This window comes from Ischnura elegans, chromosome 3 (genome assembly GCF_921293095.1).
Source record: "Ischnura elegans chromosome 3, ioIscEleg1.1, whole genome shotgun sequence".
Classification (NCBI taxonomy): Eukaryota; Metazoa; Arthropoda; class Insecta; order Odonata; family Coenagrionidae; genus Ischnura; species Ischnura elegans.
The window spans coordinates 2,502,281-2,517,464 of record NC_060248.1 but is presented as its reverse complement, the minus strand read 5'-3'; the positions used below and the strand labels follow the sequence as shown (position 1 = coordinate 2,517,464).

Sequence of the window (15,184 nt, the reverse complement as noted above, 5' to 3'; positions counted from 1 at the left end):
CTCCTTAACAGAACAAAAGATAAAGTGAAGAAGTTGGAAGGCAACGGTATACACAAACTCAAGTGCAATGATTGTGACGCAGTGTATGTGGGGCAGACGGGTAGGGCGTTCTGGACCAGAACTGAAGAACACAAAAGGTGTTTTTGCACGGGGAATTCACAACAATCCCACTTTGCAAAGCACCTGTGGGAAGAGGGACATCACAGTGACTTCAGACCCAACATTTTACACAAAGTCAAGGAGGGGAGGAAGATGGACGTCCTGGAAGAGTTGGAGATTAAAAGAAATTGGAGTTTGGGACATGTCCTTAATGACATCGTCTTCCTGAGAAACTCACCTCTCATTACCACTGCACTTAACCTTCATAATTTACCCCTCTCCAAACCGACCCTTTCCCCCGGCCCAGGAACCTTACCTGCCTCTCCTAGCATGGGCTTATATAGTCACGCGTCTAAACCATTCCCTCACCAACCCTCCCACTCCTCCCCAAATTTCCCCCCCCCTGCCAGAATTTGGGCATTTATTGGATTGTCGATATAATAAACAGTGTACTTGAGAATGACGCCTCAGCATCGAAACGCGCCGTACCAATAAATAATTTTTCGGTGAAAAGTTACCAGGGTGGTATTATTTCAAGCATTAATCGCTTCACTTGATAAGAACAGATATCTTTCAGAGCAACATGGACAGAATCATCTTAGAAGCTAACTGTGTTCCTTGGCCCAACAGGGGCGATTCAATCAAAGGGATATTTTTACAAATGAAAAAGTATAGGAATTTGTTTTTTCCCATCTTATATAAATACTATGTGGGACTTGGTAGACACATATCTCCAAGTCACACCTCTTTTTTGATAACTGCTGTATTCCAAACATGCCTATTGAGGCAGCTAGCCTATGGATGAAGATGACACCATGGTACACTTATGACTAAAAGTAGGAATGGGTGGTTTATAACCTAAATTTGGCACGGGTGTTGCCTCAGCAGACAAACACACTGGAGCTGAAGATTTCACCAACAGAACTGATTAATGCAAATGGCACACCAAAATTAGGTGCCAACAGCCAAGGGCCTTCCGTGTACAACGAGTGCAATCCACCCAGTCATCAAAAAGAAAGAATGCAAAGCAACATTTCAAACATTATTTACTTGACGATACAAATGAGAGGGACAACGAGGGACAGTGAGTTCACTTCTTCTGCTTCTTCTTCTCCGCCTCCTCCTCCTTCTCTTTCTCAATCTCGGCCACATACTCCTCGATTCGCTCCGCATCCAGCATCTGAAAGGCATCCACAAAGCAGAGAGCAAAGCATTAGAAATAAAAGCTCGTGGCATGTTTGGGGCCAATGCACTCATATTCCCACTGTTAATTTTTACTTTATTTAAAAATTTAGGAATCAAGGTTTCAAGAATGAAATATACGAATGGTAAAACACATGGAAAATGGCAAGACAATCATTGCCAATCATGCAAACATTGAGTAGTTTTGGTTAACTGAAGGAACGCAAGCAGTAAATTCACTGTAAACATCATAGAGTCCACCTAAAGAAGCAGAGTGCAACCCTGGAAAAACTGCCTTGCTAAGAATTGGACCGACACGGAGTCAAGAGCAGAAGGCCTGCACCTTAACATTTCACACAAACACACACAAATTGTCCACGGCCACTGCTTTCCTTGCCTTTGTACCTCGTAAGTGCATGCTCACTCCAGTGTCTACCTCTTCTTCCCTTAAACTTCACTATTCCCACACCAAGCAAACATGCTCAGTCAGAACGACCATTAACACTTGTTGATTAAAACTACATGTTTCTAACGAATTTTAAATTCCAAAACATTGGCAAAGGATAAATTTCTATCAGTAAATTAGCTATCCTTTACATTCTGGTTATTGGTTTAACTGCGTAATTGTCAAGCTGTCTGATATTTATGAATGAATAATAGAATAGCATTACATATTCCTTTTTGGCATTGCATTCTTTATTTTCTGCTGGTCTAAGATGCTCATGAAATTAGGCGATGAAATAAAATACATACACATACACATTAAAAATAAAAGTTATTTCCACACATGAATGTCTTAGGAACCGATCTTCAGGACAATGTTGTTCATCATGTTTTTCAAGTTTTATAGTTCCTTTCATTCTGAAAGTAATGATGCCAATAGATTTATTTTTCATTAAAAAAAGGATTAAGCACTATTTAATTAATTCTAAGTTTATATTCTAATTTTCATTAATTCTACATTATAGAAAGAATATACAGTGGCAGACAGAAATTAACGCAATGCTCGTTGGCATCTGTATGTGGCCAGCTCAAAAACTATATGAACACATCCTTCCTTCAAGATATAGAGCGTTCCACGTTTATACTTTATTCACCATCTGTGGGGGCGAACGGAGGGAAAGTTTCTCTACACATGACTTTCCATTGGCCAATCAGCAGACAGCAGGCGTGGCCTAGCACTTCGGGAATTCACTCGCTCCTCTCATACCTCTGCCGTGTTAACATCATGAATCTGCCAAACCTCGCACCTTCCCTCGCACTGCCCGTTCATCCAATGTTTCGCCTGGGTTTTACCGGAGGTGGGGAAAAAATATTGATTGGAGGGAAAAATCCGGAAACCTAAAAAAGTCGATTGGTTTTAGAGATATATCGATCTGAATTAACATGGGAGCCTTATGGGACTTAAACCTTTTTCCTTTAATTGCGTATTTGTAAATGTCTCAGGAACATCTGAATGGAATTTCTGTGACGAAAACAAGATTTTTGGTTGATTGTTTAGTGTGGAATTCTTTGCCATATTTTGATTTAAAGTATTTTTTTAAATGTCCAATGCTTTTCTTATGAGTCTGTCTTTGGATTTTTTTTACCAACTTGCAATAATTGTAGGAGAAATTACTAAAATCGCAAAATACTAGATTTTTTGTCTGATTTTTTGGCTATCTTGGAATATCCATAAGCCGCATGAATTTCGAGGAATAAACTTGGCACCCTAACGGTCTACCTCAGTTTTCCCATAATCTTCACAGATACTTCAAAATAACAATTCAAAATCGTAACTTCTACAACATTTGGTAACTTACAATACATCCCCCGTGAAGCTTGCATCCCACAAAAGCACAGTTTTCAGAATTTTCAGAATTTTTTTGCCACTTCCCGACTAGGTAGGAACACCAAATTTGCGTGAGTGATGCATTTGACGTCCCCCTGTGTGCCGCTACCTGGAGAACGCAAAATGTTTAATTTAAACGGGTGCAACCGCCGAAAACCATTCAGGTCTTCTTGCATGGAAACACGTGCGATGCTCCTTTAATGAGCCCTTTTTTCTGTCCATGCATGTGCAACTGCAAATCGTCCTTCTCTAAGGAAGTGGAGGCTGAACGCCCAGCACTAATTGTACGTCCAGCAACGAAAGCCTCACGCAGAGTTTCTATATTTTGTCGCGGCAAGTCTATTTTTTCCACTGATTTTCCAATATTGATCCAGGTTTCGTCTGTGAATACAATGATCCTCTATTCGTGACAACATTTTTTAGCTGCCTAAAATAATTAGCAGTCAACAAATAATATCACTCCTGTCGATAAGGATCCTTCTTTTTCTTCTGCATTCGTACCCGAAGCCTCTGTCCTCGAGAAGGCGATATAATGTTGTCATTTTGAAAAGTGAAAGATAACTGTCCATATTTACCGAGCTTAAGATCAATTTTAAAGTCGGAGGAGTATTTTCCAGGAAATATTCATTTACCTTCCTTTTAACTACCGATCTCACAAAATCATCGAAAATCACTGTTCTCGAATTTCTTTCAGGGTGACTAATTATTTTAAGGTGTCATAAATAGTCCATGGAAACCATCCATTATCACTTTGCAAACAGTTGATTCCGAGCACCCAGTTGCCTTTCTCAAATTTTATTGGCAGGCTTCAGTGATGCTGAGAGATTTTGTGAAGTACGAGAAAACGTTGAGCACCAACTAACTTTCGCAGCTTTTGAGCTTCTCACCTTTTCTCCTCCTCTTTGTATCGGACATAGTGATAGGGCACGTTACAGCAGAGGTTAGTATAAAAAACACTCTACAGATCACAAACTTATAGCATACCACTCGTTCACTCGAAAAAATGCAACGACACAGTGAACCCCTTTGCCTATTCTTCCCCTGGCCCCCCCTTGGCTTGGGTCGATCCTCCTGCAGATGTTTTATGGTGCCCTGAGAATGGAACCCCGTGGATAGACTGAAAGACCCAACGTGAAATTTGCGACTTATTTCCAAACCGTCAAAATTTGATTGCTTTCATGTACCAATGCATTGAAATGAAAACATTGCTGTTACAACGTATGAGTATTCTCAGTTCAGGATACATAACCAAGGATTACATATTTCCCGGTATGGATGGACAAAAATCTCCTTTTCGGCCTTCCGAGATTTTTCCCCCTGCGCGCGCAAGGAGAGTTGGCGCGAGGCAAGGCGAGATAGCTTGCCCCAGCGGCGCCGTAATATTTTTTCGTAAGATCAAAACCTTGTAACTCCCTTCCAAATTGAGATGAGTAAGTGATTTTTTCACTAAAAATAACTCTGAAGTTCTTTTCAAATTTGATACTCAGCATACAGGGACCTACGACGTAAGAGACGTAAGTTAGTTGGCGGCTACTTTTTACCTTACAAAAATCCAAATCTTCGTGTCCTAATGGGTGTAACATCGGTATAACAAAAAATTTTCCCAACAACTGTGAAAAAGGTGAAGACCGTCAAAGAGAAAACAGTATAAAGAACTTTGTGCAGAAGATTCAATCCAATACAATCGACGGGCAGGCGGCAATAGGGAACTTGCATATATGTATTTCAGATATAATCAAGAGCCCCAAAATTATATAACAATATATGTTTGCATACCACGGTGAAAGTTTTTTTAAAATTATTTTATAACGAAATTACCTTACGAAAAGCCAAATCTTCCTTTCCTAATGGGTGTTACATCAGTATAACTACATTTTTTCTCAATTATTGTAAAATTGGTGAAAACCTTCAAAGAGAAAATAGTATGAAGAATTTTGCGTAGAGGATTCAATTCAATATAGTTAACGGTTAACAGACAATTGCAAGAACAAGATAAAGTAAAAAATACACGTTTGTTGCATACATTTAAGAAAATGTTTTCTCTTAGCCTTCGCCATAATTTTTATGTAAAAACTATTGATGCCAATGAATGCTGCATCTCTTTCTACATTGGAGTAAATTTTTAAACAGTGCACAGCAGAATATTAGTTTTTATACTGCTATTGACAACACAGCGCTTATGGAGATTAACATGGGAAACGAATCTCCGTAGGAACCCACACTGTCGACAATGTGGAACCCTCTATAGTGTCCTCAATTTGCTCTTACCAGCTGACCCAGCTACCATTGCTATGCGGTATAAAATATTTGTAGTAAATAGTTTGGAAGTAAATTAAAAAATAACTTCGTTATTACATGTGTGTGGGTATGTGGCATATGACCCAAAGAGGAATGGCACGCTTTGAACGATGACAATCTATAAAAACAACAAAACATCAAACATTCATTTTTTAATACATTTCACTTTTATTATCTTAATCAATTAATTTCAAATTGTATACATCCAACAAATTAGGACAGTTAAAAAAAAAGAAACCTTATCAGTGTCTTAGTTCAATGGAGCGTAGGATATTTTTAGTAAGTCCATCTTTAGCCAAAACAAACAAAAAACTGGATAGTTTACCCACACGAGACCATGCCCCACGTTTAATAGTGAAAAATACAATATGCCTAAATCTAAGCCACAAGCGGACATCGTTTGGCTTTGAGACTTATTGATTGTCATTGCGAATGCCAATCTAATTGGAAATTGAACCAGTTTGAATTCAATTGGCTCGTCTGTCGGAATAATAGGCATTCGTGGCAGCAATAAATCTTCTCCTTGGAACTTGCCATTCATGAGTATACATATATGTATTTCTCCAATTAAATTGAAAATGACCGCCAAAAACCTTGCATGCACTGAGTACCTATTATGGCATCATCGAATGATGGCCGAAAACGAAAGAGGCCCTAACTGTAGCGAGGGAGAAAGAGAAAGCTCACTGACATATTGTAACGACTATAGCAAAGGATTTATTTTGTGAATAAACTTAAAAAGAGATATCAAACTACACAAACAATACTAACGGTCATCAAAGGGACAGTAAGCCAAAAATGCTAAACATTTCAGCATTTTTATGCATTGTTTTAAAAAATTTCATTGTGTATCACTAGGAAAGCGGAAATCAGTTGCAAGAATAAGAATTTGCATTTATTTTTTCTTTCCAATGGTATATGTCTCAGCTAAACGTGACCATTATCACTGATTTAAATGGAAATGACTCAGGGCCTCATGGGCCCTGCAGAAGAATGAGAAACAGTTTACAACATATTCTCAGTCCTACTGAACATACACACCAGATTTCATAGGAATCGGTCAGGCCGTTTTGGAGGAGTTTGTCTACAAAAAACTGCGACACAAGAATTTTATATATGCATTATATTAGACAGAAGATACAACCAAGAATTTTCACCCTAGTTCCAGGGAAATTCTATTCGAAGCATCGCAATACGACAACGTGTAAAAGACTTTTAACACATTGCGTACGGATGGTGAGAATTCTCGTCATTTTTTCCCGAACGTTCCGGACAGATGATGAGGATTCTCGTCATTTATGCGCGTCAACCTAAACAATTTTAAAGCGTAAATTACGTATTCGTTAGTACGTTTTCAGTTGTTGTTCGTCATTCATAATGAATTGATGCATCATAACATTTGATTGGGTAAAGTTATATTCTAAACATTAGCTTTTTAACCATGTTTAAACCAAAAGCATATTTCCAATCTCAACACCTCCACCCAGAATTGGCATTCCCAGGAATTTAAATACCCCGGTACGCAACGTGTTAAGATGTTTTTTCTAAGTAAGACTTTCTCCGAATCATGTTTTGATTATGCCTTACCTAGAATGGGGTTGCACTCTCATAGGGACATCTGTAAAGCCGGCATTTTGGAAGTTGAAACTGCTAGAGGTCACTAATGTTCCACTGGTGTGGTGGGTAAAATATCTTGCTATGGGCATTGGGTTCCATGGTTCAAATGCTGGTGAGGAATGATAGGGTAGGTATTGCACGCACAATGTAGACATTACTACCGTCTCTAAAACTTTGCAGAACCTAGTATGAGGCACATAGTATGAGAGGGCGAACGACGGAAATCGCTACGTGCGTCGCTCTTAAATTTTGGGCTTCTCCTGCTAGATGGGTGTTATTTCATCATTTCTGAGTCAGTATGGGAAAGGGCGTGACTTAAGACCGTTGGAGAGAGCCCCTTTTGACACAGTTTATATTCAAAGACCTCTTCAGTCTTTGAAATGTTTCATAATCGAGAACACCGTGCAGCACTGAAATTTTGCTCTCCGCTCGAGTGGTATTCCTAATGCAAACACGGCAACATGTCGATCGAAGACATTCATTGCCCGGGCCACTCTTTTAGCTCCACAACTGATGAAAATGTGGAAAAAAAAAACTCGTACCCTTGTGTACGAGGATAAGAGGCGTACTAACGATGAATTTGCTTACCAATCCGGTCTTTCATGGAGTTCATTGCAGGGAATTTTAGCTGAAGATTGGCAAATAAGACGAATTGCGGAGCAATTCAACCCCACGTTTGCTCACTCGTGATCAAAACACAATAGCTTGTGTTGCTTCTTGCTGAGACTTGAGTTTTTGGTAAAATAAAAATGTATGGTACTACATACTCCCTCACCCACCATACTCACCAAATATCGCAACTTTTGATTTCTTTCTCTTCCCCGGATGAAAATGGTAATGAAAGGGAAATTTTTTGGTCTCATTGCCGAGGTGGAAAGAAAATCGAAGGTGGAGCCGCAAGGCATCGGAAACGATCGCATGGATCAGCAAAGGATCCGAAAGTTTCGTTGGCCTTGGGGTCTATCAGATGCATATGCTTTTTCATATTTTAGTGGCAGACATTACCCATGTATGTTATATTAGTCGCAGTTTCTTGCAGCATGCTTTTTTTACTTAAGTGACATCAGCATTACATTACATCTGCGTTACATTTTTCCTGAAATAATATCAAGTAAATATCTTTTCTTATAATACCAATTTTAATTCAAATCGTTTTTTTATAGCATTTGTTGTGGATACACTTATGGTATTATGTATTTTAATGACGTCATTGGCATTACACTCAAAATGGAACTTTTTTTTGAAACGACAGCAATTTTAATCACATCAAGATGCATGCTTAGCAGACTTTTTAGTGAAGATATTACAATGGATAATAGCAAAAGTCTTCCGAGGTAGGATCATGCCTTCGACCGCTTTCGTCTACAGAAAGAAGTGCGAAACGATATTTTCATAACTTATGCGAAATGTACAGGAACAATAAACATACACCAATGGAAGCATTTCAGGCATTAAATAACGCAACAAAGTTTTATCAGTAATTGTTTGAATGGAGAACTTGCAAGGATTTTGTACAGCCAATCTAACTCATGCATCGTATAGAAAATCAAAAATCTTTAATATGTATACTTTTCTTTAACCTGAGAGACACATATTAATTGAACCGTAGCGTCCTGAAAATAATGATATCGTTTTATGGCCTTTACGACGCATGACGTCATATATGCCGTTCCGTGGCATGGTAACCAGGCATAACGAAGTGTTTATCAGTTCCAGACGCTGGAAAGTGGATTTACATTGAGATATACATCTCCTGTGCTGTAGCACAAGTTTAAAGATGTACGCTAGCTGTTTTTATTTCACACTTAAGAGAATTATCGGCATGGAAGCTGGATATATTCGTGCGGAGCCTGGAAATCTGCCCGAAGTCGACTCTCTCATAATGATAGAGTACTTAATGAGCTGTGAAAAGTACACATCAGCTGAAATACGAAATGTAAAGGCTTTGCGGTAAGTATTTTATGTTATTAACAAGATAAATGAATATATATATTGTTTCATGTGAATTCTGTTATAGTAGGTCGTCATTATTAGCAAGTTGTGATAATCATGTGACCTTTTCCCAATGTTTACATTATGAATCTATATTCCAGATCAATGAGAAAAGAATACATTGTGAGCGCAATTGAACGTGTGCGATTACAAAGATCTAATAATTCATGCCGGGTGAAGTGTGAGATTTGTCCGGAACATAAAGTTACGGCCAAAAATTATAATACCACCATGGTGTTCGACGCATCGAAGACGATTTTGAGCCTTGACTGTCACGATTGCACAGCGTCATCAGTTAATTATAATGCTTCGGCGTAATGATTCATTAATACTAGTTATTAACTAATTCGTGCATATCTTTATTAGTAGCTGATAATAGTACCACAGTTAATAGCTTTATAAGTACCTTTATGTTATGATGTTTATTAGTAGTGGTTTCAAGTAACTCTTAAATTTAATGTAATTTCATCAAAGTTTAGACGTAAACCGACGATTTTTATTGACGAAATATGCACATAGAAAAATGGTAATATGTAAAATAATAATTTGTAAAAAATAAAAGGTAAATTATTTTTATGTAAGATGACTAATGATGCAATGTTTACCACTTCATGTTTAAGGGGGATGCAAGCATGTCTTGTACAATGCCTTTATTTATAAGTATTGCTAAAATAATAGACAAGCTCTCACTGACTCATTAAATCTCAATACCTAATCACACTTCTTAATTACCTTATTTTGTAAATTTATCAACCCTGCAGCTATTTTATTGACATACAGTGAGTCCTCGTTCTACGTCACCCTGTTGAACGTCATTTCGTGATAACGTCACAAAAATTTTGAGACCGTGATTCGTTTATCGCACCTTTGCTTCGCGATAACGTCAGGTCTGGTCAGATCTTTTAAATTTCGCGCGAGAAAAAATGCAAAGCGGCGGGCGTTGCAGGTTGTTCATTTTGTGGGCGGTAATACAGTCAGTCTAAACGAAGTGTAAAACGGTGTGTTTATTGTCAATTTCGATTACGTTTATAGCAAATTTTCTGCAAAATGAATTCTTAGGTGCGCAAATGTTAAATGCGTAAATGTCAAGTAAATTTTTAGCAAATTTTACTTGACACAACGGTTTTCTAGGACCTGAAAAGTGATTTCTAGGAATTTTTCCGTGTAGAACTCGGAGTATTTGTCGTCACTTTTTCGCCGTATTCTCAATAATTTTGGTTCCTGTAACTGCAACGATGTTTCAGCGATGATGATGCCCAGGCGACGCTCGACCGGGTGACCACCATAGCTAAGCCGAAAAAACAAATGCGGGAAGATACAAAAATGGAGAAGAATGTACGTCGCTGCTGGTATTGCCGTCGATGAAGACAGGGACTCGTATTTATGCCATAGTTTGACATTCCCATTGTAAAAAATGGCCCAAATATGATACGCTAAAATTTTTTCGCATAAAAATTGTGAGGTCTAGGAGCCGATATTCACTTTTTACATTGTTTCTTATGGGATATTGTGCTTCGATTAACGTCATTTCGTTTATCGTCACATTTTTCAGGAACGGTAAGTGACGTTAAACGAGGACTCACTGTAATTTAAACTCACAACAAGATTTCTGTCCATGCATGTATTTGGCTTAAGCATTTTAAACTCTCTTAATCTTCCAATGACTCGCTAAATATGGATTCTTAGACTTGCAGTCCTCTTACTATGTATTACTGTACGCCTTGCTGTATTTTTCTGCCACTTTAACTGAGGGAGGTCTAACTAACCTTCATCCTTTTCTCCGCTAATAAGTGGCCTATTCCCTTAAACCCTCTGTCAGCCATCATTTCACAGCCATTGGGTAACTCGTTTAAATAGCCACAATCTGTAACTATGCTGACATCAGTTGCTCTTCCTTCATAACGATCTGATAAAAAGTTTATGAGGCCATCTGGTGTTGCAGAAATTAAGAATTTAATAGTGTTTGCTTTCTTATAATTAGACCAAGCCAATGCTTGATGCGTTGGATTGGTGGGCTTTTCACGCAATTTTTCCGACAAGTTGCCATTTAAGTTACATAATAAAACTGCTTAAGGTCGGAAAGTTTTCTTTGTTTGATAGGGTATTAATAATCCTTACTTAAGCCAAGCGCTACCTGCTAGCGGGGTACTCTGCTACCTGCTAGCAGCCTGCATCGTAACGGCACACATATCCTCGCCCCAAGGTCACCTCACATGGCAACAGCGGGAACCAGAATGATGTCACGAGGACTTTTCCCAGCATTAATACTTGGCCATCGCGTTTTCGCACGATTGAAATTTTTCACTTTTCATTTAATCCCAAAAAATACATTTTGTCATTAAAAAATCTAAAAGCGTGAAATACGTACTCCAGGAGTAATAGTCTTTCGATTGAAGCAATAAAAAAATAATAGGAAACCACCCTATTAGGAGTTCATTCTCCTCTCTTCATAATGCTGAATCTCATAGCTCATCTGATAGGGACACAAACCATGCACACATTTCTCAATCCTTCACCAGCCAAAAAATCGAAGGCCTTCCAGAGACCACATCACTAACTGAGGTCTGTATTCTTATGTAGTCGACCTTTTAGGGCCAACCGACCCTGGCTACGTCATCAGCCCCTACATAAACCGATCTCACCCTACATACGCCACATCAAGCCCTACATATGGCTGTTTTTGGAACTAAACGGGCCCTATTTAATGTACGGTACCAGCCCTACACCCTACAGAAACATGGCCGACTAATTTCTTCTGCTGATCACTTCGATTAAAGAATCTACATTACAATGGATATTAAGGGAGACGAGGTCACACAAACCATTTTAAAATGTACAGTAACGCGGCAGAAAGGTAATAATACTACCACTTTATAGCCACCAAGTTAAATAAATTATAAAATTGACTGAACTAATAAGAACAATATAGCAGTATACATGCACCTTGTTTCTGCGAATATATAATAAGATTTTTCACGTTTGGCACTTGGTATACTTTTGGGAAACCAATACTTCGATCACGTAACCATAGGAAACATATTTTCATGCCACTATTTGCCACATAATAAACTAACTATGGAAGGTGAAAGCGAATGACAAACCTTGATGATGCAATGTAACTTCCCACATCAATGATCATATTTGCTCCGTACTTATTACTATCTTGTACAGACCGCTTTTGAAGTAATTTAAAGACAATAAGGTTCTACTTTTGGCACAATATGAGAGTATTTGTAGCGATAATTAAGGTACTGATACGACCTGGCGGACAACACTGATTGTTTATTTACCTTGAGCTGTTGCCCTAACAATATGCCTGAAAATTATCGGACGTCTTTTCTTAGTTCCCTTGTTAGTTCCCATTACGCCACCAGAGTGAAAAATTGGTGCTGCAACATCATCTACGTCATCTCGGAGAACTTGACGACGGAATCACCCCCCACCACTTACGTAGGGTCGACTGAGAAAGGCATGTAGGGGCCTTTTGTTATGTATGGACGGATATGTAAGGTCAACTAAGGATACATTCCTGAGGCTGCTGCTTCTCCACTAGTGGCCTTTTGTGGGTCTCTCGTACACAACTCATCCTTCCACCTCCTGAAGGCTCTTCCCAAACAAACTTCACCTACATTTGAAAAGTAGGTGGCAACTCGATCGTCTTCCTTTATTTTAAATTATGAGAGAATGGCTGAAAGGTTAAGATATTTCCTTTGATGTGACTTGTACAGCCAACTCCTACATGGTGAATTGCAGCGTTGGGCCTGAGTGACCACAAACGCATTGCCAAGCAATACCTCAAGTGTTCCTAGATACTCCTAGTATATCAATGGCATGCAATATCAAAAAATATAATTAAATATGCATGCACTACACTGACCAACCAAGCAGAGATCCGTCTGAACTTCGATTCATGCTCACCAACATGGATTTACCATACTTACTGAAGTTCACCTGTCCATTTCTTTTGTTTGACTCCATCCTGTGCGTTCACATATCACTGAATGTCTCTTTCTGAAGTCTAGTAATTTGAACTTCTAAATATGGAATTAGTGACAATAGCAGTACAATTTTAAAATTGTAGACAGATATTTTAAATTACAAATTTAAATTGTTAACAGGTACTAGAGAACCAAAGGTAACAAGAACACCAGCAGAGATTATTCGGCAATGTTAAGGAATTGACTGGGTCAATTTCTAAATAGAAGATTCATCATGCATTTTTCATGGGAGTGTTGGATTAGAACCCCTAACAAAGCCTGAAGTGGTGATTGGTGGGAAGTTACTGTTGCTGAACAGTTCAATATAAACGACTGGATGAGCAAGATTCAAATTAGCAAACCACCCAAGGGAATTGACTGGGTCAATTTCTAAGTAGAAGATTCATCATGCGTTTTTCATGGGAGCGTTGGATTAGAACCCCAAACAAAGCCTGAAGTGTCCCACCTTTGAACATTTGTGCCGAGTATATTTGAATATTTGCGCCACAACAAAAGCATTGCCAATGTGAAAGACAGTGGTCATAAAATTACCAAGAAGAATTGCTATGCGTTACTGAGCTGGATCAGCTCCATGCATTGCTCCTATCACTGCAATAGCAGTTACGCTTACCTGCAGTGGTTCTCCACGGCGCATCACAGCGATCTCCAAGTTTTTGCGTCCCGATTGCACGACCTCCAGTAACGCACGGATTGCCAGCTTTACTGCGCCCTTCTCCGCCGATACCTCTTCGGCAGAGTAATATTTCTCCAAAAATTCTCTCACCGTTTTAGCACTCCGCCCAGTTGCATTTGCCTGCGAGGAATTTTTTAAGCATTAGGAATATAAGATAACGATACAAAAAGGATTAAAACATTGCTTTCATCTCTCCTGAGACTACGTACCTTCCATTCGTAATATATTCCCGATGGCTCTGTTTGGTATAGATGAGGCTCGCCATCATAATCGAATCCCGCTAAAAGACACGAGATTCCAAATGGTCTCCGTCCATTACTTTGGGTGTATTTCTGTTTCAAACTCGCCATATATCTCGTTATGTATTCTAGGGTGACCGGATCTTCGACGGTTAACTTGTGAGACTGACACTCAATTTGGGCTCGATTGATCAGTATCCGAGCGTCTGCAGTAAGGCCTAAGTAAATATAATAAAATGTAAAAGAAATTAAAACGCCTGAAAACCCTGTTAACTCCGAACACCACAAAAAGAAAACTGAAGACAGTCTCACCGGCAAAGGCCATGACAACATGGTCATCCAATAAGCATATTTTTCGAACAGTTCTCTCCTCCTGTAATTTGGCTACAGACTTCTTCTCAACGCCTAAAACCACCACATCACTTCCTCTAACGCCGACCTGCACACAAAATCCCATTATAAACATGCCCCTGGCAGCATGACAAAGCATCATTTATGACATGAAATGCACTTTATTATCCATCACGGTTAACCGGAAAAAAATACTCACAGCTGTAGATCCTTTCCTCACTGCCTCCTGAGCATACTCCACTTGCAATAAATGTCCATCGGGTGAAAAGACTGTAATAGCTCTATCATAACGTGAAGTTCCCATTCCGAATGACTTGGTGCAACACCTTTCGCTCAGACGATTTGTATTGTTGGGATGGTCAACTTCCTCGACTTAATGGAACCGGATGTTTATCCACGAACTCTGTGTACGGGGAAGCAAACTAGTAACAATTTCAAACTGACTTGGCGCTAAACCTACACCACTTTATTCCTCCAAGGACTCATTCGCTGATGCTAGCTCGCTAAATGGCATTCCATTAACATCATTACCGTTAAAATATCATCTCTCTACCGCCAAAATCGTTTATAAATTGGCTATTACCGGGGCACAAATGATAGTAATATTATCCCTTGTTCGTACCTGCGATCGTCGCAACAGTCGGAACTTGTACACGTAGTTCCAAACACTGCCACTTACATGGTTAAGCGCTGCGAAACATGAAAGCGAGAAACACGAAAAGTTTGTGAAATTCCAGGACTTATTATAATGATTATAATTTTATCTCCCATATTCATGCAGTTATACCAGTAAGGAAAAATCTGGGCGGAAGATGACGTATATGTTAAAAACAGTAATAGCCCTACTTACCTCAACAGCTCGACTTCCACTGGCTGCAATATACCGCGCAGTTTGAATGTGTAC

General features: G+C 39.0%; 1 protein-coding gene across 1 annotated transcript; it reads right to left on the bottom strand.

Annotated features, from left to right (window-relative positions):
• Positions 1-1,128: 1,128 nt before the first annotated feature.
• On the bottom strand, positions 1,129-14,651 carry LOC124155328 (proteasome subunit alpha type-7-1-like). Its single transcript, XM_046529055.1, has 5 exons — positions 14,480-14,651; positions 14,242-14,368; positions 13,900-14,147; positions 13,628-13,810; positions 1,129-1,279 (listed from the first exon to the last, which is right to left on the bottom strand). The coding sequence occupies exons 1-5, from the start codon at positions 14,582-14,584 to the stop codon at positions 1,190-1,192; spliced, it is 753 nt and encodes a 250-aa protein (XP_046385011.1). The 5' UTR covers positions 14,585-14,651; the 3' UTR covers positions 1,129-1,189.
• Positions 14,652-15,184: the final 533 nt, after the last annotated feature.

Bases quoted from the DNA above. Each gene is read 5' to 3' on its own strand.
- LOC124155328 (XM_046529055.1), bottom strand. From the start codon at position 14,584: ATGGGAACTTCACGTTATGATAGAGCTATTACAGTCTTTTCACCCGAT. The intron at 14,148-14,241 runs GTGAGACTGTCT...ATATTTACTTAG, and splicing joins TGTTGTCATGGCCTTTGCCG to GCCTTACTGCAGACGCTCGG. The intron at 1,280-13,627 runs GTAAGCGTAACT...GATGCCTTTCAG, and splicing joins GCCGTGGAGAACCACTGCAG to ATGCTGGATGCGGAGCGAAT.